Source organism: Aulonocara stuartgranti, assembly GCF_965226115.1.
Source record: "Aulonocara stuartgranti genome assembly, chromosome: 19".
NCBI classification, from domain to species: Eukaryota; Metazoa; Chordata; class Actinopteri; order Cichliformes; family Cichlidae; genus Aulonocara; species Aulonocara stuartgranti.
The window spans coordinates 13,600,694-13,627,721 of NC_138955.1; the positions used below are offsets into that span (position 1 = coordinate 13,600,694).

The 27,028-nt window shown below is 41.5% G+C and overlaps 1 protein-coding gene across 10 annotated transcripts in view; it reads right to left on the reverse strand.

Moving 5' to 3' along the window:
• slc8a3 (solute carrier family 8 member 3) overlaps window positions 1-27,028 on the reverse strand; it is a 140,136-nt gene that overhangs the window by 65,089 nt on the left and 48,019 nt on the right. The window contains exon 1 of one of the 10 annotated variants that reach the window (XM_082515917.1): window positions 23,713-24,500. The exons of the other annotated variants lie outside the window; for them this stretch is intronic. Within the exon in view, the coding sequence (XP_082372043.1) occupies window positions 23,713-23,891 (179 nt within the window). The 5' untranslated portion in view covers window positions 23,892-24,500. Of the gene's footprint in view, window positions 1-23,712; window positions 24,501-27,028 lie in introns of those variants that run through there. 10 annotated transcript variants of the gene reach the window in all.

The following is a 27,028-nucleotide window of genomic DNA, read 5'->3' on the forward strand; positions in this document are numbered from 1 at the left end:
GTGTTTTAAATATTGAGAATGAGGACGAATGTAAGACGAGGGCATTTTTTAGGGAGTGAACCGTCTGAAGAATAAATCAGTATTTCAAAATGTCAACAGCTTAGTTATTCTTGTGACTACAAAACCGATTTGAAAACAACTTGCTGCAAACCTACAGTATATTTGGCTGCCACAGTGTTACACTGCTAACACATTTCACTGCGTGTTATGCTTGTATAACTATGCATGTGATGAATAAAGAATCTTGAATCTCATAACCATTATTGTATGAGTGCAACATGAGGTAAGGGTGCTGTTGTGATATTTATTCTGCTCGTCCACTGTAACCTCCAAATTTATTTAATTCGAGGGAACATCAGTGGTCCTGACAGATGAACTCCTCCAGAAAAAAAAGTTGAACCTGGCTCAAAACTTGGCTCAGTTGCACTGCGTTAGCCAATGAAATACGGGTGCCACTGAGTGTCATTCTGCTGCTTACAATTGGTAAGACAGAAAAGAAAGGAACTGCAGCAGTGATGATAAAATCCTGTGTCTTTTGAAGGCGGGCCCTCATGGCTAGGGGTTATGGCCACAACCATGAATGTCACCCTGCATCTCTCTCATATTATTTCTTATTTGCTGAGATTTGGAAGCATCACACGATCAGACAGGAGCTGAAGCGGTCAGAAGATCATAGAGAGCACACAGTTTCAGCTGTGTTTTTCAGTCACCCAGCTACTACATTAACCAAAACCAGCTGTTCAGGTGCACATTATGGGTTGCCTTTTTTGTGACCTGAAGTTTTTTTGGGGGGTTTTCACCTTTTGAGTACATAATTTGGGATATGGCCACTGTGAATTGGGCTTTGAGTGCTCCCAAAATGCAGATGACCTACAGATCAATATTGTTTTCAAATTCCCACTGTTTGGACATACACTGGTGCTAATGTGCTGCTCACATTATGTAGACACAGAGTAAACAAACCGTTTACTCAGTTTACCGAAAGAGAGACAGAGGTGTGAATGGTAAAATTTTCAGCTATCTCTTGTAAACAGCCATTACTGCTGACTTCCTGCTTTTATTAGAGTAGCATGCAGACAATTCTTGTGTGCAATGATGGGTTGTTAGTAATGTTTGGGCAGCCTCGCTCACAGAATTATCTCTAAATGGAGATGTTAAGAACAGTGCTCTCCTGCCTCGAGGTTAAGATGATCACATTTCTAAAATCCTATTTTTTTCTTGCTAAATACAAAGACTTTCGGTATACCCCCTATGTGCCATAAAGTAAAACAGGCTGAAAAGACAAAAATCATGTTTTGATTGTACAAAAAATAGACCACTCTTTAAGTAGATGTGACGTGTCTTTGATTTCATTTAAAGCAAAAACAGGGTGAATGAGAGTCCTAACAAGAACTACAGACGTATGTGTGTGTGTGTGTGTGTCTGGTTTGGTTTCAGTGGGGGGGCTCATTTGATTCGATGCAGACATTGAAAGACATCACTGATTGGGAAGCGGATCGCACAGGGAAGATGCACACATTTCTAAAAATAGTCAGGGACATGGATTCTTTCTGGCAGGGTGTGTGTGTGTGTGTGTGTGTGTGTGTCAGTCAAATACCTCTGTGTCTCTGACATTTAATGACTACAAGCATACACCCTATAATACAGCAACGCACTTTAACTCACATGAACACAAACTCTTGAAAACACCATGAAATTGTGATCACTATTCAGAGCCTGGGGTCCTGCACACACAATGCTGCCATACAAACTCCACATACGCATACATAACATGCTCATAGCTAGGTTTAACTCTGCAATTCTCTACAGTACATCACAGCTTTCTAACCTTAGGGCTGGCAACCAATGCAGTGTCTTCTGATGTTGAAATGGGTCCCTTGATAAATTCCTAATTATACAGAAATGACTGTGGAATGTCTTCAAATGGCCTTTGGGCTGCATAGAACAAGTATAAAACGTCACACAGCTTGCCAATGAATTTCCATTGACCGGCTTATGAGAGCAGCTTTATTTCTGCCCTCTGGAGCGTTAAAACACTCCTCTACTGTATGTAGTCTACAGCCTCAACCTAAACATTTCCTTCAGTAGTTACTGGGGTCAATGTGTATTTTGGTCTCAACACAGGGCTGAATAGCAAAAACTAAGATTCTGAACCTTACATAAATTCATGCCCCTGCTGTTCACGTCTTCAAATGTAGTGCTGTGAGGCGAGCAGGTGCAAGGTTTCTTCAGCTGGCATGAGGGTTTGGGTGGAGGAATGGGTTGTTAACAGCAAGGTTAACCTCTAAATCAATCCGGCCCTATTATAATATACAGTATCTATCCTTGTCTTCTAGGTGCTGAGAGATAAACCCACAAGAAAAAAAATGAAGTCAGCTTTGGAAACTGAGCACAAAGGGTAGAGAAGACTGCTGGCTTTGTCCCTGAGAGAGGATGTACTGCATTATGCATTGTATGTTAGTGAGTTTAAGAGGTTAAACTCACTATCTGCCCATAAATGTGCTTGGAAGTCTGTTTTTCCAGCTCCAGTTTATGCAACAAATCCAAGCATTTTTATTTTTTCATAAGTCACCATTAAATGAAACTGATATTAGAATATTGTTCAGATGTTCATTAAACATTTGCACAATTTAAAATAAAGTTTGTTAGCTTCCAGATGTGAGTTAAGAAAGGTGAAACTTTAGCAGGAACTGCAAAGATATTAGTAATATGCTAGTGCTTTTACTGCCAGTTTAACTGTGTATTAAATTCAATCTTATATAGTGTCACTTCCCAGAAGTTATCTTATATTAAAGGCAATCCAATCACAGAACTCAACCTCTTGGCCACCTTTGTGTTGTTGGAGCCTCTTGGAATATTTTTAAAGGGCTTTATCACACAGATACTATGGCCTGTTGGAAGATAAAGCTGTACTCCAGTTTTGATGAATGGAATTCACATATTATTGTATTAGTCTCTAGAACTAATGCATGACTACCAGTCCAGGCTTCAATCCAAAGCGCAGTATCGTGTGTATGTTCCTGACAGTCTCTGGCTGGGCACCCTACTGTCCATACAATATAAGTAGACTTTAGGGAGATTTCTTTGACAGTAAAACAGTACAACAAATGATAAAATAACTTAAACTTTACTGCCTGTGCTTAGAGCGGTGGTGAAGACTTGCACATCTCCCATTAAGAAAGAGAAGTTAAGGGATTTCATGTAGCATAAGAATCATAATCTGACACTATATACTGTGCATATACACTCACTAGCGTCTTCATGAGTTGCACCATGCTAGTACTGGGTTGAACTGTCTTAATTCTTCATGGCATGGATTCAACAAAGTGCTGGAAACACTCCTCCCAGAGATCCGTGAGATTTTGGTCCATGATGAAATGATAGCATCACACAGCTCCTGCTGATATTTGTCTTCTACATATCCTGGTTCTAACAAGTGATTATTTGAGTTATTGGTGCCTTCCTATCAGCCTGAAACAGTCTGGCCATTCTCCTCCGACCTCCGACATCAACAGCGTGTTGTCTTCCAGAGAACTTCTGCTTATTAGATATTTTCTGTTTTTATACCATTCTTTCTAAACCCTACAGGGTGGGGAAATCTCAGTAGATGAGCGTGGCTGGCACCAACAACCACATTCAAAGTCACTTAAATCACCTTTTCTTTTCCCATTCTGATGCTTAGTTTGAAGTTCAGCAGGTCGTTTTCACCATGTCTACATGCCTAAACGCATTGAGACACGACCATGTGTTTAGCTAATTTGAGAATTTGCGTTAATGAGCTGTTGAACAGGTATAACAAATGAACTGGATAAAGCATTACCAACTTCCAACAGGTATCACAGTGTTGTGATTAAAACTAATGTTAGAAAAGCCTAACTAGATTACTTACTTTTAAGCGTTAAAGTGGTAAAAAAAAAAATCTGTTTGTCATATTGTGTGTTTTGGACAATAAAAGACTTGATTATAGTGAACAGAATTTCTTCGAAGTCTGTCAGGGTTAATGTGCACTCTGTATTCAAAGACCTGTAAATGCATAATTTCACAGTATTAGGGGTATTAGTGTTATTTTAAATATGCATAGAAATCTGAAAACAAATGTGCAGAAATGCAGTACGATCACTGTGTGTTTAACAGTTACTGAGAAGATGTTTGTCCTGCCAGCGTGCTGTTTTCTGTCTTCACTTCAAAGCACAGCTGACAGTTTGTTACAAAAAAAAATTAAAAATCTTGAATTTCCTTCACATGTACTCTGTACGACTGATAGTTCCCTTGCCACATTACACCTTTCTATAATGCAGACAAGGATGCTTGCATACACACACATACACACACACACACACACAGAAGATGAATGGCTGCATGGCGTATTCCCATCTCGCACACACACATAGCAACAGGGAAAATAGGGGTGGAGGAGTAACAGGAGAGGAAAGAATTGAGATGAGCCAGGAGAGGAGGATGATTCAACATGTAAGGGAGGAACTCGCCTCCGTCGCACTGTATGTCCTCTGGTGTCTGATGAGATTATTGGGTGGCTCCTCCCTCCCTCCTGGCCCTCAGCTGTGTTGTCTTAAAAAGATTAACCACACCATTGTCTCTGCCAATAATGACGGGATAACAGGGCCTCTGCCTCACAGGGAAAGTTGAAATGCTCTGCGCTAATTCCATCCCATGGAGCGTGTTGCCATCATCCGTCCTCATGAATCCTGATTACCATTAGCTAACAGCGCAAGAGATCGGATTGGGTGCCCGAGTCGCGCAATCTGTCCCACTAAGCACAGCCCAGTGCTGGGGAGGTATTCTACCTGTTTGGAAAAGACTGAGGCCTCTTTCCCCAAATTTACTGGCAGCAGCAAACAGTTAACAGGCCGACAGACCACACTGTTACCCGTGAAGCCAGCAGATTATAAATAACGAGCTGTGTGGGCTGATGAGCTGCTGATATGAACCTTCTCACATCTTATCATAACGCCACGTCAAATCATTATCATTTCACAACTGAGATCCAACAGCCTCTGGGCAAAACTAATTATGTCATGGTCCTGGGCCGTGTTGGCCCAGTATTCTTAGTTTCCATGTATTTTTGTATTTCGTTCCTTATTTAGACCATGTTTTCTGAGTTGCCCTGTTGTGGTGTTCCCTTAGTGTTTTCCCTTCATGGCTTTTACCCCCTGTGTGCCCCTCTGTGTATCTGTGAGCCCTCGTCTCTCCTTATGTTTTATTCCATGTTTCCCCTGCCCTTTATGTCTAAGTTCTCCCCGTGCTCTCTCTTCCCCCTGTGTGCCCTCTATGTATTTATGAGCCCCCGTCTCCCTTTGTGGTTGTTTCATGTTTCCCCAGCCTGTTATGTCTGTGTTTTCCCCGTGCTCTCTCTCCTCCTGTCTGAACCTCTGTGCCTGTACCCGTCAGTGTTATGTTCACCCCGCCCTGTCTCGTTATGGTTATCTGTGTCACCTGTGTTCCCCGTGTGTTCCCACTTTCCTCGTTAACCCTCTGTGTATTTCTGTCTGCGTCTTCCTCTGTTCGGCGTCGCGTTCTCCCTCATGCCGTGTGTGGTTCTCCCCGTGTCTTCCAGTATATGTTACTTTAGCTTTTCCCAGTTTAGTGTAGTTTTGTATTGCTTTTTGTATCATCGTTATTGTTTATCACTTATCAGCAATAAAGCTGCATTTTGAGTTTATCCCCCGTGTGTGTGAGTTTGCAATTTGGGTCCTCATCCTGCCTGCCACACGGCCGAAACATGACAAATTACGTCTACCTGAGTTGGAACACTGAGTACAGCATCATCTTAAAAACAGCAATCACATATTCAGAAATGACTCCTTTATGATATTTTATACTCCACAGTTATAATTATCCATTTTCACTAATTTACACACTATTTCATTTATAATAAAGCATAAAATATGTAAACGCTTAATGTATTTGTATTTTTCATGACCTGAGAGATGTTGACTTTCCGATCATAATTCTCTAATGTCTCTGGACTGAGGTATGCGTCTAGTACACCCTGGTCATGCGGTTTTAAAATTAACTGAGAGTTTAATCATGTTTTTAAAGTAACGTTATTACCCATAAAGTCTGCAGATCCAACAAATTCAGGGGCGCAAATCAAGTTAAACCCAAATCCTGGCTTACCTTTGCGGTCGGAAGCTACCTATAGATCCTTCCATAATCTGGGAATGCAACAGACCTTCAAGTTTTCTGTCTGTCCTTTGGATAAATTTAAAACAAGGCTTTTGAAGCCTTGCCATGAACATCAGATCTCTGACCTTGAGTGCTTGTTATTAACTTTAATTGTTTTGTGGTGCATAACAAAGAAAAATAGTGGCACCAGCTACACAGTCATCCACTTTGTAGGAACCTTCAACATACTTCGGATGTCCATCTACACTATCACTCGTAAGATTAGATCCAGCATCCTTTGCTGCATTTATGATGATGATGACCTTGTGAGCAGCAGGATATCAGCCAGGTAGAAGGAACATGCAAATGGCAAGAACCAACAGTAGAGGAAGTGGGGGGGTGGTGAAGTGCTGGTGCGCTGTATGCCTCGGGGAAGAGGGGAAATGAAGAGCATGTAGCCAGTCAGCCAGTCAGTGGAAGCATTTAGGTTCGCTGAGGCAGAGATGGGAATGCACAAATAGCAGGAGAAGTGGGGGCAAGGGAAGAACCAGCAGGAACTAAACGATCGATACCGTCCTCCGTCACTCACCTCATTCACTATGACATTTGTTGAAAACCTCTCGAGGACAAGCTCTACAGCTGTACATGCCTATTCGATTAAGATGCCTGCCTGATGTTTTGCTCGCATTCCCCTCTGTGCCTCCTTTGGCATGCCCTATCTTCATCTCTGTTTCCCCACATTATCCCTGTTTATCTCTCTTGGCTCTTATGTTTTTCACCAAAGTTAGTTCAGGGACTAAACTCGCGAACTTAAAGCTTCTTTTATGTATTCTGTGTATTCAACTAAACATGCCACACAATCCCTGAAGTCTTTGTGACGTTGCACACAAGTTATTATCTCACAAGCACAAATCATTTATTATTTGAGCAGTGTTAGATGTACAAATGCATACACAGAAAGCTAGGCCTTCTGTGTATGCATTTCTAGTTTTAAGCTCAGCACTTTGCTGTAGCTTTGTATTCCCAAAAAAGTCGAGTCCATTCTTTTAAAGATCAGTTGCATCTCCAGTTCCTTCTGTTGGCAACACATTAAAGACATTTCATGTTTGCTTACAGTGTGAATGATTGTTGATTTGTGTTTGAACACTAAGCAGCGTGCAGTGCTGCTAACTTGGCCTGCATTCCAGGGCCCACCGGGAGAAAACGCCCACTAAGCTGCTCGTTTTCGGGGGTTTAGAAGTTAAATTTAAGAACCTATCTCAGGTGAAATGCAGACATAGTCCCTAAGTTCATAAAAAAGGTTGTGTTCTGGAAAACTTCTGGGGTTGAAAAGAGTGTTTTGTCGCCTGTCACGACAGAACATTCTGTTGAAATTTATTTAAATCTTCACTGTACTCGAGCAGCCTCCATCAATCATGTCAAAGCAAACACTAAGAAGTTATTGCAAATCCCATCTGACCCTGGTATGACTCTGTTTCATATTCACCCCCCTTCCCGTACTATGTGAGCTAATCCCTCTTTACAGTATGTGTCTTCTTTCTTTCTCTCTTGTTCGTCGACTTTCTCCTTTGCCCACCCTGCGTGACCATGTAATTCAGCCTGAACAATACAGCAATGCCTCCTGCAGCCACTGTTCCTTAGGAGCTCTGGTTTTTTTCTCGTGTCCCCCCCTGCTGTGTTTGTCAGGAACACAGTGTGTCAGCACCTAAGGAAACACCTTAACAAGGCATGGCAGGGGCAATCATGGAGATATGGTTTGCCCCATTCAGCCACCTTTTCCTTTTTCCATCCTCATCGTCTCTCTCATTTTTCCCCACTGTCTTCTCCTCCCCTATACGCTCCTTCTTTCACTCTATGTATATCTTCTACCTACCTTCTCTCCGGGCCACCCTTGCGCTCATCATATCCTCCACTTCAGCAAATGCTTCTGCTTTCATTTACTTTATTTTCCTGTCCACCCCCAGTCGGTGACAACATTATTTTTAGACACTCTTGGCAGTGTGTAGCAATGTTTGTGTGTGCAAGTTTAGGAAGCTGACCCGATTTCCTAGTCATCTCAATGCCAACTTCATTCCTAACATCTCCTTCAAGTGTGGCCCCCGACAGGGAAATAACACCTGTTCACGGCACCGTAGGTGTGCCAGCTGGGCCAAATACAGAAGAGAAGCAGGGAGGAGGTGAAATACAGGGATCGAAGGAAGGAATGAGATATTTGGGAGGGGAAGTGAATGTCCAGCAGCTGCCCAGACCCCAAGGGAGCATACTTGGGGTATTGACCTCCATCAAAAACAGCTCAGAGTCCCTGAAACACTGTGACAAGCTGGGATTAAAAGCGTGGATTTGGTAATAGTTATGACTGATAACCACTGAAATAGACTTAACTTTAAGATCTAACATTGATGCTCACTGCATGTCATCAGTGTCCGGATCTGAAGAAGTTCTGCCTTTTGCCCTGGCTCTCTTTTTTCATTTATAAGACTTTGTTTGTGCTAATGTTTAATATGTACAGCTGCACTCAATACTGGCAGTGCTAGGGTCAAAACATGTGTGCTGTTATTGCAGTTTCTAAACAATATCCCATCTCAAGCCACCATCTATGACAGCCACCTCTTTACTTTCCAGCATACATGTGTTGGCATTTGCTGTGAAGAACATTCGACTTCTAAGGTGGTCGTAGAACAACTGTCCAACTCACGATGAATATTAGAGGTTTCAGAGGAAGTCACGGAAACATGCAATGTGATCCACAGGTGAACAACATCTGAATGACTATTTAAAGTATTGGAATGAACCTTTTCTAACCTTTTAAATCCATTCAATTTGCATCTAGAACAAAAAATGTAATTTGTCCAGCGTAGCCTGGTGTTTGAGTCATGACTAAATACCTCATATAGCTTTTATTAATGCCTTCATAATAAATAAATTATTGTGGTAGTCAAACAATATCATAGTCATGGTTGAGGTATGCTGAAGGTCAGAGCTAGCCTGTTAGATGTGAAAAAAATCAGAGTTGTAACAAGTGCAATTCATTAATTGTCTCTGTATGCTTGATCCTTTTCAGTCTTAAAAGATTTTGGGAATCTTGGGCTGGGATTACCAGTCCACTGCAGAAATAACACAGACAGGAATTTGCAATTTAAAATCTCAATCCTTTCTGACCTGCACGTCTGTCTTCAGAGTCTGTAATGAAATCCGTCTTGAAGAAGCCCAAACGGCACAGGAATAATGCAGGCCTGCATTAAACCCAATTAAATTATCCATTTATTTTTTTATTTGCTTCAACTGGTATCCTTAAAATGCATTGAAGCTGGAGTAACAGTAAAGCTGAAGACAAAGGAAACACAAAATGACCAGCCTAATCCACAAGGACCTCTCAGCTGTATCTGGCGACCTTGTGGAGGGAAGTAATGACTATTTGATCATTAGAAGATTAAAACAATACAACACCACAATAAACTTAGATTCACATCCATGAGAGAATAGGTCAGGATCATTCAAGTCTTGCATTAACCCATAGTCTGCTGTGTCCTTGATCTCACATCCTCTGTTTTCTACACTGCTTCCTTCCCATCATCCCAAACTCATCTCTGTTCAGTCACCAGCTGTTCACACATCCAAACCTACGCCTCTTTCGCTTCAAGTCTGCTGGGGAGGTGCACAGATCGTCTGCCTGCTATGTCCTTCTGGCATGCAGCAACCACTTGGATTCTCTGCTTCTTGCTTGCACACAGCCCTCATTCATTCAATTTGAGTCCACTCCACAGCCAGGCATCATTAGTTGGTAACCATTAGATTTATCTGTCTGTCTGTGTGCAGGAAGGCCGCAAGACATAGACTGATGTAAATCAATGCAAACAGGGATGACATATGACAAAGTAAGGAAAAAAAATGACATAGGAGCATGGTAGACAAAGCGTGGCCCACAGGGAAGAGCTGGCTGACATGCTTTAAATGAGTGTCATCTGATCAGGGCAGAGAGTTTGTCCTTCAACACGCTTTCCCCTTTGGACACAACAGCACTATGGATAGTGAGCAAACATGTTTAGGCTACTGAGTAAACAGTTCTTCCAAGTATTCCACTTCTTAGCCAGCACTGCTGGGAATCGGAGTTTTGAAACTGGCATTTTAGGACATACAGTAAAAGACACGTAAATTATATAAGAAAAGAAAACACTATTTTATTATATTACAAATGTGCAACTGAATTACGTCTTAAATCTTAATTTATATAAATATCCATTTAAAGTCATAGACTGCTCCACAGCATTTTTTCTCCCTCCCACAGGAACTGAAGTCAGCTGAGTATGCAAAAAACTAAAAGACATGATGGATGTTTTTTTTCTGCCTATCGTCCAGGTGATTAAGGAAAAAAAATGTAAAAGCATAGTTGTTTAATTTGAATTTAGCACAACAAAGATGTAAAGAAAAATGTATTTAAAGTAATGTGCTACTGTGGGATGTGTTACACCCAACCAATTTAGACCAACAGTTTGAATACACGACTATCTGCAGCCCTGTGAAAAACTACGATTTAGTAACTTGGAGAAGCACATTTAGCAGCAACAGCAGCTTCATTAGTCTCTCACATAGTTGTGGAGGTGTTTTGTCCCACTCTTTTCATTGAGGTTTGCAGAGATTCATTCGTGCACAGCTCTCTAAAGGTCCCGCCACAGCATTCAGTCCAGCTGAGGTCTGAACTTTGGCTGGACAATTGCATCATCTTGATTCTTTTATTTTTCAGTCATTCTGTTGTAGATTTGTTGCTGTGCTTGGGATCATCATCCTGTTGCATGACCCAGTTTTGGCCAAGGTGTTGGATAAATGGCCGTACATTTGACTCCAGAATACTTTGGTATACAGAGGATTTCACGGTCGACTTAACGACCAAAAGATGCCCAGGTTCTGTGGCTGCAAAACAAGCCCAGAACAGCAACCCTCCACCGCCATGCTTGACAGTTGGTATAATGTGTTTGTGCTGATAAGCTCTGTTTGATTTTGTGCATTATGGCCAAACATCTCCACTTTGGTCTTGCCTGTCCAAAGGACATTGTTCCAGAAGGCTTCGCAAGCCATTTTCTTGGCAACCCTTCAACAAGTCACACATTCTCAGTCTTTTTCTAATTGTACTGTTGTGAACTTTGATATTTAACATGCTAACATACACAGCTAATCTGAGGCTACAACTCAAGAGCTGTAGCTCTTAAGTTTCGTGCAATCTCTCTAAACATTGCAAAGTTGAAAGATGTCCACTCTGGAAAAGATTGTGGATTTGCATTAACACACACCTGAATGGTCCAATCTAGCACCATTTCTGCTTTTATAGAAGTGCTCACATGATCAGTTAATCAAGTATATTAAATTAGCAGCAAGTGGCTGCTACTTACCCTTTTAATTCCTATGGAAGCTGCAAGGGTGTACGCAGGTTTCACGGAACTGCATAGAGTCCTGTGGAAACTTTCTTTTTCACATGACTGCAGGTCAATTTTATATTACTCGTGACTTCATAAATAAAATATTCGTATTATTTAACGCAAAAAGATTCAGTTCAGCCTTGTAATGTGTTAAAGAGACACCTAAATGAAATAGTAAGATCACATTCAAGTTTTACAACAAGACAAGAGAGCTCATACAGAGAAAAAGTCAACACTTTCAGATGCTGTAAGATTGTTAGAAGTGCAGCCTTAAAGGGGCTTAAGGAGTTCAGAATTTCCTACACAGTTATATGCTACTATAATAAGTCATTTCTGGTTTGTTTAAAAACTGAATCATGCATACATGCTTTTAACATGTTGTCCAGGGCTCATGTTGTCCATTAAGAACTCTCCCAAGTTATATAAGGTATGCAATCAGGTATCTTTTGTTTACACCTCATGATTCACCTTTTACCACACAAGCATGCAACACACCACATCTCTTTCTTTATAAAAACAATTAAGAAAAGTTCATTTAATTTGCATAGAAGATTGATGAGTCATCCAGAGCACCCCTATGTTTAGTTGTCAGTTGTGGGAGGCGTTCACTAAGTTTGACTGTGCCTTGCCTCTCTTCTCACCAGTGAACACTCAAAACTGCAGATCAACACACGTTTCAAAAGGACACGCCTTTTCATTCATGTCAACCTTTTTCATCCTGAGAAATCGAGAAAAAAAACCCCACTCTGGCATGAATAATTTATATTACCAAACAGATATGAATGAACTTTGACTGGGAGCCTCTGTCTCACAGCTGAACAAACAACGCTGCTCACGTGACCAAAACCTGAGCAAACCACCATAGCCACATGGACTCTATCTCTCTTAACTCTGCCCTCAGTGAAAGTACTGTAGCAACAGAGCAGCACACGGCGAACCATCAACATGCAGAAGCACTTTAATGAAAATTGGATGAAAACTGGGTTTAAATGTGGGTAAAAAGCAAATAAATTCTGACGGTTCTTTCAGTGCCAGATGCACGGTCATTGTGAATGCGAAATGTAAACTGTGTGCCAACACTACATCTTATATTGCTCTTAACATTTCTCACCAAAACTACTTAATTTTGAGGCTAAGCAAGTGCATCCATTCTAATAGAGAGCTTTGAGAGCAGCCTTATTTTTAGTGAGGTGAAACGGCCAGTTCACCTCACTTTCCTCCTAATCACTGCTAACTCTTTCTGGCCTGAGGAGGTTGAGGAGATCCGTGCCTATCACTTGCACCAGCTGCTTCTTTTCACGCAACAATGAGATGCTTTCACCGCTGGGAAATGACTGGCTGCACGTGGTCATGCTATCCTACCATCCCAACCAACCTAGGTAAGTAAATGTTGAACCAACATGGCATCAGGAAATGTGGATAATACACTCTGAAATACTAAACCTCTGTCTTTGTTGTTTTGCTTGCTCCTCTTCTCTGAATACGTGGACACACACTGATATAATGAATGAAAACTTATGACTATTGTATAAAAAGATAATACAATAACAAGCTAATAAAAGTAAATGGAAAGTTATAGATATAGAAAATCTTTTAAGGAAAATTACAGAAGGTCATTCAGCAGAATATAAAAAAAACATCACTAACTGAAGCAAGTCACAGCCATTAACCATGTTCCACAGTGGGAAATGATCACTTTTTGATGTGTGCTGAATAATTTCCAGTGGACTTTGAGAACAATAATCTTTTTTTTCTGTCTCTGACCAGTGACAAATCTGGCTCTGGACTACACATCCTGACTCAGAGAGTGACACAACGTCATGTGACCAAAATGGTAAAGAAGAGGAGGGAGAGAGAGGAAGAGAGGATGAGGAGGTGGATGATGTCACCCTTAGTGACTTTTCTATTAACAAACATGAGTAATAGACTACATATCTGATCATCAGAAGTGCGGCCATTCCTAAAAAAACAAAGTTAGAAAGAAGCTGAGGAGGAGGAGGTAGGGGGGCGGACAGTTGTTTCTTTTGACCAAAGTCTGTGCAGCCATGCATAAGGTGTGCATGCATGATTATATAAGAACATCTGCTAAACCTTTTGCACATGGATGTATGCAGGTACACAGACATGCACACACACACACACCTAGACCTTGTTTTATGTTTGTGCACATACTTAAGATACATTTGGTGAGCTCAGAGAGGAAGAGTAGCAGCATTAGAAGGCTCATTAGCATAATGCAGGATGCAGGGAGAGATGCCATGTACTTAATTTGCTTTTGCCTGATCCTGTCTGATGGTATGTGTCACATACACCCTGAGCAACTCCCCAAGCTCCACCGCCACACATACACATCTACCCAGTCTGTCCTCCCTACAGTACCATCTCTCCCTCTCCTCTTTTCATTTCTCATCTGTCTTACTATCCAATAACACCATCCTCCTTCCTCATTCTCATTCTCCTCTTTCTCTCTCTGCTATCCTCCCATCACTTCTTACCTCATGACTCTTCTCTTATTCACTTCCTCCTTTCTCTTATTTGGTCCTTTGTTCTGCTTCCAACACTGGACTTCAGATTTTGGACAGTCTGATAAAAATGCACATATTCTGACACATTTTATTTAGATTACATTATATTAAAAAGTGCTAATTGGAGGTTTATAACAGGTTGTTGACTTTTGTTGCATGCCACTTCCCTCTGTCTGCACTTATTAGCAGCAAAATGCAAAGTTTTAAAATAAGAGCAGACAATCAGAAGTCTTTTAGTGTTATATTAAAGAATAAAATGAGTTTTTATACAATGCTTTATCAGCCTTTAATATTATGTTACTGTTAAGGCATAAATGTTTTACATATTCATGGTTAGACTCAACTAAGGTTGAGCAAAAGTATTTCTCTTTTAAATGTAGAGTTTAAGTACTATAAAATGGAAATGATTAAGTAAACTACTACAAATACCTCAAAATTTTAGTGCACAGGCTTAAATGTACTTAATCACAGAATGTAGCAGATAAATCTAATCATCTAAATAATCCGTAGCGTTATATCAGCTTTAATGTTCCCTCCTCATGCTCTTCATACATCAAACTTCTCTTCTTTACCTCCTGCCTTATCCAGGGACTCCTCCCCCCATTTAATTTCCACGCTTCCTCCACCGCCTGTCATGGCTCATCTTTGTCATTAAAAATTAAAATGTTGTCTGCCTTTTTGCTCTCATTAGAGATCACACAGTCTGGGGTAAAAAAAAAAAAAAAAAAAAGACAAAAGGAACGTGAGCGATGCAGGATGACAAACCTACATGAGCCTGATTTAAACCTGCAACACTACAAATTCATGGCACACCCCTCACTCGGGTGAACTATGAAGACACCCCGTCTAATTTCTATGGCTTCCTCCGTTGCCTCTCGTGGCCCCTCTTCGTTATTAATCTGACACTTTCCTTCCCCCTGAGTCAACACTTTCCCGGCTCGATATTGCCTTGCCTCGCAGCCAGATAAGGGGAGGGGGAAAAAAAAAAAAACGCAAACATGCGCTTTGAATTTTGACAAAGAATGGCATCCCAGACTAATCATGTCCAGAATATTAGGTCAGTCTCGCTTGAATGGAGGGATGAAATTTTTTTAGAAAAGATACTAAAAGCCTTGGCATGACAGGAAAGAGATGTGGTAAACAGCATCTTCCACACCTGTCATCGACTTTGGTTTGCGGTATTTTAAATCAACATCACTCTGCATGGTCCTGACAGTACAACCAGCCGCTTCATAACACAGATGAGCGCAAAGCATTGAAAAGGAGAAAAACAGCAAATAAAGCTCTGTCTTAAGGGAACTAAATCCTCCTACCAGCACTTCTAAATCCCTAAATCTCAATAATAACTAAGGTACAGTGGGGCAAAAAAGTATTTAGTCAGCCACCGATTGTGCAAGTTCCCCCATTTAAAATGATGACAGAGGTCAGTAATTTGCACCAGAGGTACACTTCAACTGTGAGAGACAGAATGTGAAAAAAAATTCCATGAATTCAACTGGTAGGATTTGTAAAGAATTTATTCGTAAATCAGGGTGGAAAATAAGTATTTGGTCACCTCAAACAAGGAAAATCTCTGGCTCTCACAGACCTGTAACGTCTTCTGTAAGATGCTTTTCTGTCCCCCACTCGTTACCTGTATGAATGGCACCTGTTTGAACTCATCATCTGTATAAAAGACACCTGTCCACAGCCTCAAACAGTCAGACTCCAAACGCCGCCATGGCCAAGACCAAAGAGCTTTCGAAGGACACCAGGAAAAGTATTGTAGACCTGCACCAGACTGGGAAGAGTGAATCTACAATAGGCAAGCAGCTTGGTGTGAAAAAATCAACTGTGGGAGCAATCATCAGGAAATGGAAGACATACAAGACCACTGATAATCTCCCTCCATCTGGGGCTCCACGCAAGATCTCATCCCGTGGGGTCAAAATGATCATGAGAACGGTGAGCAAAGATCCCAGAACCACACGGGGGGACCTGGTGAATGACCTGCAGAGAGCTGGGACCAAAGTAACAAAGGTCACCATCAGTAACACACTACAACGGCAGGGAATCAAATCCCGCAGTGCCAGACGTGTTCCGCTGCTGAAGCCAGTGCATGTCCAGGCCCGTCTGAAGTTTGCCAGAGAGCACATGGATGATACAGCAGAGGATTGGGAGAATGTCATGTGGTCAGATGAAACCAAAGTAGAACTTTTTGGTATAAACTCAACTCGTCGTGTTTGGAGGAAGAAGAATACTGAGTTGCATCCCAAGAACACCATACCTACTGTGAAGCATGGGGGTGGAAACATTATGCTATGGGGCTGTTTTTCTGCCAAGGGGACAGGACGACTGATCCGTGTTAAGGACAGAATGAATGGGGCCATGTATCGTGAGATTTTGAGCCAAAACCTCCTTCCATCAGTGAGAACTTTGAAGATGAAACGAGGCTGGGTCTTCCAACATGACAATGATCCAAAACACACCGCCCGGGCAACAAAGGAGTGGCTCCGTAAGAAGCATTTGAAAGTCCTGGAGTGGCCTAGCCAGTCTCCAGACCTCAACCCCATAGAAAATCTGTGGCGGGAGTTGAAAGTCCGTGTTGCTCGGCGACAGCCCCAAAACATCACTGCTCTCGAGAAGATCTGCATGGAGGAATGGGCCAAAATACCAGCTACTGTGTGTGCAAACCTGGTAAAGACCTATAGTAAACGTTTGACCTCTGTTATTGCCAACAAAGGTTATGTTACAAAGTACTGAGTTGTATTTTTGTTGTTGACCAAATACTTATTTTCCACCCTGATTTACGAATAAATTCTTTACAAATCCTACCATGTGGATTCATGGATTTTTTTTTCACATTCTGTCTCTCACAGTTGAAGTGTACCTCTGGTGCAAATTACTGACCTCTGTCATCATTTTAGGTGGGGGAACTTGCACAATCGGTGGCTGACTAAATACTTTTTTGCCCCACTGTATATCGATGTATACCTGTACAAAGAATTTTCTTTAGCATTTTCTATTTCTGTTGTGTGAGTGAAAGATGCAGTGCTTTGTAAGGAGATTGACCATCTTTCCATACTTTTTAACTGTGTATCCCACAAAGGTTGCAGAGGCTATCAAAATATATCCTTATATGTACAGCTATGTATCCATGCAGCTGTGTTTGTATAGTAGTGTGAAGTGAATATAAATGTATAAAAGGTCAGATTCAGTCACCAGAAAATTCACAGTGAATCAAACTGCTCGCTGGAAAACCCAACGAATGGATTCCAGAGGAGGTGTGAACCCAGAAAGTTAATGAAAGAGTAGACAGTACAAACACGACAGGCATACAATCCTAAACATGCATCCACATATAGAGAAGAACATAGGTGCAGGGAACTCAAAAGCAGCATAAAAGGTCACTGTTGCTCGCACTGCCTTGAGCAAGATGTAATGATGTGTCACTGAGCTGTCAGGCAGAAAACTACAGCCAGTGGAAAACCCTCTCTGCGGCTGCCTGTCAGTCCCCCCAAAAAGCCACGTCTGAGCTGCACAACACCTGCACACACAGACGTAAACGCTCCTGCATTTCACATATGGGGTTTTCGAAACGTAAACCTGGCTAGCTCATGCATATTGCCTCAAAATCCTTTTCATACATACAAACGCAACCCCCATCTGCAGCAGACTGTGACCAAACATCACTGTAGAGCAGCAGAGCAGTCCCTCCGTGATGCTCACGGCTGTTTCTCTCGACTCAGCTGCAGCAGTGAACATCAGACCCAGCTTCGTACAATGACTGAGCAGGATGAAATGACTGTGAGTGCAACAGAAGCCAGCGCGGGACTGTCGTTACCAAAAAGCTGTATCAACAACAGTGTGATAGGTCATCGCTTTGCTGCCTCGCTCTGTAATCCAAGATCAACAATAATATTACACTGCTTTGTCCACGTCTGCCATCATAATGCCTGGACGGGCGCCAGATGTAATTTCCTGATTGACCCGAGAAGGTTTTTTCATATTATCAGATTTGAGAGCTCGGGGTGAGCATCCAAGGTTTTTACACGGGATAAGGTCAAGATAACAATGTGGAAAGGGGCAGGTTTCCTAGCAAGCAGTGCACACATTTGGCAAAAACATAGTCACTACTAGCTGAATTTACTCACGACAGGAAAAACAGGAAAAGTTGAATCATTCAAAGAATTTCACATGTTGTCAATGACTGTCACGGTCTGCTGTGACGGACCGAGTGGAGACCCAGGTGCGTACACAAGTGAACAGACGGGAGTGAGCTTTAACAGAAGGCGAGCCTTTAATATGGCTGAAAACAAGGTGTGCAAATACAGCAGGGATGGCGTGGCTAAACAAAAACCTAAACTGGAAACAAACTATGGTGAGGCTATGGCTTGGAAGACAACAGACCAGGCATGGAAACACGGAGGGTGGGAACACAGACGACGCGACACAGACTGTAAGAAACACAGAGACTAAATACACATGAGGGATGATCAGGGGAAGTGGCCACACATGGGAACGCAGCTGACACACATGAACTTAACGACAGGACAGGAGGAGTGAGCTGAATACACAGACAGTGAATGCAGGCCTTCAAAGTAAAACAGGAAACATGAGACATGAACCGGGGAGACGTAGTACAGGGGGAGGTGACATAACTGACAGCATGAACTTGACAGTACAAGACACACAGACATAAACACACGAAGGGCAAGGGAGACGTAATGCAAGGGTAACATAATTACAAAAAGGACTGGACTACCTTAAAGAACCTAAGCAAACAATAAACATCAAAATAGGTTAAGCATAACACACTGGGTCACACGACCCAGGACCATGACAATGACCTTCTTTGAAGAACCAATTTACGACCCTACGTCACCAGGACTGTGAACTTGCATTTGGTGAGTTGCATCTTATGTTGTTGTTTTACATTATGAGTAAAAAAAAAAAAAAGTTAAGGGGAAGCAGTTATCCCCCCATCAAACTCCAGAAAATTATATCTAAATTATATAAATGTAGTACTAAATTATACTAGCATACATTTAAAAGAGGAAGTGTTATTTCCACAGAAGAACTACAAATGCACTAAGTTAAATATGATATTATGACATGTCATTTGGGACAAAACAACAGTTATACTGCGTTGAATGTATATTATTATTTTTTTCTAGTTTGTGGCAATTTTTTTACTGAACATGTTCAAATGTTAAGATGCAGGTAATTGTTCTCTATTACTCTTTTCTATTATATAGCCCAGTATAAGCCAACACTACAGTAATGACTGGCTCTTTGTGCTGTGGGCAAATAAAATTGCGGTAAATGCAATATATGTGATAAAAGTGGGTCATTTTAGCTGGTTGCTAGGTGGTTACTAGGCATGTATAATTCAGTGTGGATACAAATGATGTTATTGTAATGCAATTAAAATGAAAGCATGCTTTCATAAGGTTCTGTAGGTGCATAAAGGGCTAAAAACAGATCATTATAGCCCCTTGTTAAGTGGTTGCCAGGCAGCATAATGGCGTCATAATATATCACGAATAACTCGGTTTTTGTAGATACAAATGAAATGATATTGTTGTGAAATTAAAATGATAAGATGGTTTCTTGAGGTGCTGTAGATGGATAAATGCTAAAAACAAGCCATTTTAGCCTGTTGTAAGGCGGGAGTGAGGCAACATGGTAACATCATAATCTCTGAAGTACATGTACACATGTGGCTGCCCAATTCCTGATGGTCTAGCAGAAGCTTGAGGCCGACGAAACAGACACAGGTTTTGCATATTATAAGATGAAGGAATTCTGTGAGTTTTTATCTCTTTTTACAAAATGTAAACAAAACTGCATCATTTAATTAAATATTTAATCACAGAGTATATTTAATAAAGTATCTACTTTAAAAATCAAAACTATTATGTTACAATGGATGTGAATAAAAGTAACTCTGTTACAAAGTATAACAATGCATGTTACTGCAGAATACATACAAGCATATCTATACCCGTAAATTACTACAAGTTCGATAGTTTCCACTTAAAGTAAAGTGAAACAGTGTATATTAAGAATTAAGTGGGTGGTTTAGCTAACATAATAAACACAAATGACTTTTGACCGGTGACTAGATTTAAATCTTGTCTTGTCACATCGAGCTTAACTGACCTGGTTGAGTTAAAATATTTACAAGTGACTAACATTGATTTTAGATCGATTTTAATGCCTCTTCTAACTCTGGTTGGGGGTGAAATGCCTGACTGTCTGTGTTGGATCCAAAAGTGTTTCCGGCTGAGGTCCAGCAGATAAACCATATGGTTGTGTGTACAGTAGTCCATTAAAACTCCTTGGTTAGGGTGAGGGTTAGGAAAAGGTGGAGTGAAAAGGAAAAGGTCAGTAACTCCTGAAATCAGAGACAAATCAGACCTCGACCAAGAAGCGGTGCAATCCTCAGTTTATGCCCCCAATCATAGCTGCTTACAGTGCCTCCCTAACTACAGTACAGTTACTGCTTGAGATGCTGACACGACCAAGTGTCAAGCAAAAGTAATTAGAGATGATAGTGTAAGCATTTTTCCACAGCTGTACAGAAGTGGGATGCTGTGCATACATGCAGTAGCTACTGTTACTTTTTGATGACTCCTCGGATGTGGCATTGATCCACTCGTTCGCATCAAATACACCTCGCCGTACAGCAAAGACCAGCAAACATGTAAATCCACAGAGAGGTCATATACGGGTAAAGCTGTGATTTGCTGAATATTACGGGAGTAAGGCAGAATGGGTTATTCCCACCAGCTTGGCTGCTGGCCTTCATGAGCCCACTCTGCCTCTGATCCCACTAACTAATCCTGAAATGTCATCTATTTTCAAATTACCTTAAGGAATGAGCTCACGCAGACGGGGAGGAGGGGGAAAAAGGGCTAAACAAGAGTGTGGATCACAGCCCACTTGGGATATGAGTCTTTAAAAGCAGCAAGCAAGACTGTCAGAGAGGATCTCTGGTCTTTGAGAAGTCTTTGTGCACTCTGCACCACCTTCTAATTCTGTAGTGTTACAATCTGTTTACTCACCCATTTCTCTCTGTGTTCTCATCGTGTCTCTATCTCTTTTGCCTTACCATTTTTTCTCTAATTCTTTCTCCTGCTACATTGCTCTTTTGCACCCCCCGTTAACAAGACTATAGAGTGCCATAGCAAAGGTAGAGATGTCTGTGTGGCGAGGATAAAGAAAGAAAAGAGAGGAGAGGCGAACAGATACAGATGACAGTTGTGGGAAAGACAGAAATGCACGAGGAGAGGAAAAAAAAAAAGGAGAAGATGTTGAGTCAAATATATAATGAGGCAGGGAGCATGGGGGGACTAGAGACTGAGGCCGGAGAGATGGAAAGAGGAGTGGAGAAACAAGAAAATACCAGGAAAGAAAAAAAAAAAAAAAAAAAAAAGCAAGAGAGGGAACACGTAGGAGGAAAAGCAGAGCAAATTTGGCAGATAGGGGCTAAAGGAAATACAGGAGATGTTTTCCCCTTCCTTTTATTTCCCCCTAGTGTCACCCTGATTATATAAGCACCACGTGCTAAAAATAAAGCCTGCAGTACAAACTGTGAATGTGAGGCTCTGTGTGTGCGCGTACCAGTGTGTATCTCCCTCTTGTGCACACATGCCTGCACTTGATGCTCACAGAAAAACACACACACACACACACACCAACCGAACGACAGTTACACTTCAGACGGAGGCACACATGCAGCGGCGATGAGCCGATGTGTTTGCGCACCACACATTCATGCATGCGCACGTACAGCCCAGCCCGGTGAGCCGGGAAACGGGTGCAGATTCTCGCTCGTTGCCATGGCGACGTAGCCTCCTTCAAATGGAGAGGAGAAGTGCTATGACTTCCTGGAGGGACAGAGCAGAGCAGAGCAGAGGCGCTCCCACAACCAGCATGCATCACATCATCCTCCTTGGCCTTCTCCCTTTCCTTTCGCTTCTGCGCCTCTCCTCTCTTTCTCTCCTCTCTTTGTCTAATTTCCTCCTCTCAAGTCCTCGCTAGTGTTTCATTTGTCTTATTTTCCTCTGTGTGTTTACTTGACCCCTCCAGCCAACCCCAGCGTATTCATAAATCCCATCATCAGCACTCCAGAGAGCCCTCACTGACTTGGGGCCAGGAGCCAGAGGGCTGGGGCTGCTGTGCCTCTGGAGAGTCAAGGATGAGTCTGCCACTCATCCCCTTCACACCTTCATCAGTAATCTCCTCATGTGCTGCTTGTGATGCGCTCCCCTCCATCCATCTCTATCAGCGCCTGGCAGGGGTGAGACAAGGGCCTCTTAGAGCCGCTTTCATCTGTTTTAGCAGCTCCACTCCTGCAGCCGAGGACCACATCACATCAGCTTCCATCAGGAGGACGCCCGGGGAAAACGAGGGTGTCCAGAGATAGAGTGGGAAGGGTACAGTTACTGGAAACATGTGATCCATCCAGCTGACACTTATAACTGTGGCAAAAGAGCAGCGACCCAAACACTATCTGGGGCTCGAGAGATTTTTTTCCCCCTCACATTGAGAGCACGTGCATTCACACGAATAGCAACACTCCAGTCAGTAAAGCACTAGCGGTGCATTCCCCAAAATAATGATGACACAGGTACAATCTACACACACACTAGTGATGTGCGGATCGATCCTGAAATATCGATTCCTCCGATACCAGTCATTTATGTTCTAGAATCGATTCTCCCATTAAAATATCGATATTTTAGTAATTTAGGATAAATATCTAGTTTATCATCAACAGGAACACAGTGGATAGAAACTATAACATTCGGATTATCTACATTTGAAGGAACTACTTCCTCTTCCGCCTTTCTTAGTCATGTGCGAAATACGGCTGTATAAATGTCTCGCAGCCCCTTGGCGTGCGCACTTGCGCACTCAAAACAATGGCCGAACGCAAGCGAAGTCATGTGTGGACATATTTTACCTCCACAAACAGCCAAGACGCGGTTTGTGATGTATGTGGCAAGACAGTGAGGTGTTGTGGCAACACCACTAACCTCGTAAAACACCTCAGAATTAATCATAACACAGAATATGATCAGGTCATGTTGAGGCGAACCGAAGAGGAGGAGAGGAGAGGGACAGGTGCTGCTAGGGCGAGACAGACGTCTCTCGCGGAGTCCTTTAGTGCTGCAGGCAGGCACTATCCAGGTACAGAGGAGGAAAATGCTGGGTACACAGGCTAGGTCGCATTAAAATATACAGAGTACTTGCAGTAAAACAGGCATTGTAATCTTTAAAACATAAAAATTCAGTTGAAGATTATTTCATAGATAAGAGAAACGTTTTATAGATACTATTATTATCTATTAGCTTTATTATTATTTTCACTCAGTTTAATTTTTTTGGCTGAGTTATTTGAATATTTTAAAATGCAGGTATTGACAAACTTATTTATTCCTTTAATTATGTATTATACTGACAATTTCATTCACACAGCATTCTATGTAAAACAGCAAGTATATGTAAACTATCAATTCCTTTCCCCTTAGGCTATTTTAACAGACTGCATACATGACTCTAAAAAGATTAAACATTCAGTGCAGTATACCCCATCTTTTGTTTTGCCCTTTGTATTTTCTTTTCTTTGTAGATGATTCCCCAAGAGCAGCAACACTCACAAGATGCCTTGTAGAGATGATTGTGAAGGACCTCCAGCCTCTGTCCATAGTGGAGGACCAGGGTTTCCAGGGATTTGTGAGCGCTCTTGACTCAAAATATAAACTCCCAGGAAGAAAATCACTGACTGAGACTCATCTTGTAAATTTGTTTGATGAATGTAAAGACAAAGTAAGAGCATCTTTGCAAAATGCTTCCAGTGTTGTTCTCACCACTGATATGTGGACCTCAGTGTCCACAGAGGCATATTTGACTGTAACATGCCATCTCATTGAAAACTGGCAAATGAGAGAATTTGTCCTGGAAACCCACTCTTTCCATGGGCAGCATACAGCAGATAATATCAGCTCAGCACTTAAGCAAATCACAGAAGAATGGGGCATAACTGAGAAGGTGGTTGCAGTTGTCACAGACAATGGTGCAAATATGGTTGCTGCAGTGCACAAAGCTGGATGGAGGCATTTTCCATGTTTTGCGCACACACTGAATTTAGTTGTAAAGGACAGTGTAAAAGCTGTCCCAGAAGTGGTGCAGGTGCTGGAAAAATGCCGTGCGATTGTGTCCTTTTTTCACCACAGCACAAAGGCTACTGAGAAGCTTAAGGATATTCAGCAACAGTTGAAAGTGGCAGAGCACAAGCTAATTCAGTCAGTAGATACCCGCTGGAACTCTGTCTTTTACATGTTGGAGCGGCTCTGTGAGCAAAATGAAGCCGTGACCACAGCCCTCTGCCTTTTAGGGAAGAATCAACTATGCTTAAATGCGGGAGAATTATCCCTGATCAAGGAAACAGTTGTTGTACTATGGCCGTTTGAAGAAGTAACACAGGAAGTTTCATCTGAAAAACATGTTTCAGTCTCCAAAGTGATTCCACTTGTGTCACTCATTCACAGGGCTGTAGCAGCCTGTGAACATCAGGGCAGCTCCCTTGCCACACAGCTGGCACAGCAATGCCAGCGCAGATTCAGTGGTATTGAGAGCATTCACTGTCTAGCTGCAAGTACATTTCTGGATGTTAGGTTTAAACACCTTGGTTTTCGTGACAAAGACAATGTTGAAGTATTAAAGAAACGTCTCCACAAATGCAAGAAGTCTATCAGACAGGACAGTCTGCTCCCACTCTAACTGTAAGCTCAACGCCTATTGTTAGCTCTGCCTCAGGGCCTTCTACTTCAGGGTCTATCCCGAGTCCTCCACCCGCAGGTCCAGCTGCAACAAAAGGAGGGATATGGACAGATTTTGACATGCAGGTTGTGTCAAGCCAACATCACCGGTCAGCTTCCAGTGATGTACTCATTGAAATACGCCGGTACTCAGAGGAAAAACTGATTCCCCGAGATAAGAATCCATTGGTTTGGTGGCAAGAACATGAACAAACCTTCCCATCCCTAAGCAGACTTGTAGTGAGATACCTAGGAATTGTTGCTTCTTCTGTACCTGCAGAGAGAATCTTTTCAAAAGCAGGAGAGGTTGTGAGCAAAAAACGGAGCAGACTTAGAGGGAAAACTGTAAATATGCTGTTGTTCCTAAACAAAAACCTGTGAATAAGGGAAAGTGTTACTGTCAAATGTTTTTGATGACATGTCCAGACAAGTTAAACGTTAAATGACATGTTAAATTATGTTGAATGTTTTTGTTGACATGTCCAGACAAGATAAACGTTAAATGACATGTTAAATTGTGTTGAATATTTTTGTTGACATGTCCAGACAAGATAAACGTTAAATGACATGTTAAATTATGTTGAATGTCTTTATTGACATGTCCAGACAAGATAAACGTTAAATGACATGTTAAATTGTGTTGAATATTTTTGTTGACATGTCCAGACAAGATAAACGTTAAATGACATGTTAAATTATGTTGAATGTCTTTATTGACATGTCCAGACAAGATAAACGTTAAATGACATGTTAAATTGTGTTGAATATTTTTGTTGACATGTCCAGACAAGATAAACGTTAAATGACATGTTAAATTATGTTGAATGTCTTTATTGACATGTCCAGACAAGATAAACGTTAAATGACATGTTAAATTATGTGTTCAAATAGCACACAACTTCAGGTTTTTTTATATGTATATAATAATTCTGCATTATTAAACAGTAAAAAAAAAAAAGTAGTCTGATGTTCTGTAATCAATTTGAAGCTAAAATTTGAAATACAATGTAGAAAAACTTAATGTTAAAAAGTATCGGTATCGGATCGGTATCGCCAATACCACCCTGAATTTTACTTGGTATCGGATCGAAAAGGAAATCACTGGTATCGCACATCACTAACACACACACAGTCACACACACACATGCACTTTGTAGAGATTTTGCAGTTTCAACACAGATTCCCTAGCAACAACGGCTGGGCTGCTGCCATCACGGAGTACCATGAGAGAATTGGCTGTGCTCAAAAGAACATCTAAATGTAACAAACGTGAAACCTGTAAAATACTTTTGTGCTGTCAGCTCCATGTTTCCACTTTAACACCTGCCAGGTAGAATCTATTTGGCAGGGAAATCACATCCCAATATTTCAATCCACTGATATTTTTTTTTAATTCATTACTGATATCTACAATGTAGTGGTTTACACATTTGGCTAACAACAGAAGATCCCTGCTTGAACTCGAAAGCAGACACAGATCCCTTTGGACTTGCATCAGGAAGGGCATGCGCCCTGAAAGATCTGCCAAATCAAGCATGCAAAGCTACTCCTTGTGAATAAGGGAAAAGCCAAAAGTAGCTATCGAAACGTCTGAACCCTCCCTTAATTACCCTGCAACAGGTCCAGGCTGCTCAGGGCTTCACATGAATTTGGTGCTGTGTGTGAATACAAGAACTTAAATATAGTCGGTTACTCCTCTGTACCATAGAACTCAAACAATAAATGCCAAACATGTTCTTTATCACAATGAGCACAGGCGTCACAGTTTATTTTGAGCCAATCTCCCATAGATTATAATCACCAGTACATCAGAATTGGTCCATCAAGAACATCATGCTTGTCCATAAACATGTCATTTGCAATAAAAAATATTAAGAGAATACCCCCCATCCTACAAAACTCTATCTTTGATATCTTAGATAATCATCCTTTAAATGTTCAGCATGTAAAATAATTAACTTTTTAAGCTCTTTAAGGCAGAGTTGCTGTTTTTTAATATCCTGGCTTAAATTTCTGTGGATCATTGAGCAACGACTGTTAGTTTCTACCATCACCAGTGTGCCCTGAGGGTAGACTGAATGTAACACAGATTCAGTTTCTCACTGTGAGATACAAAGTTGCATTACATGAGGATACAAGCGAGTGCAGGCTGGTT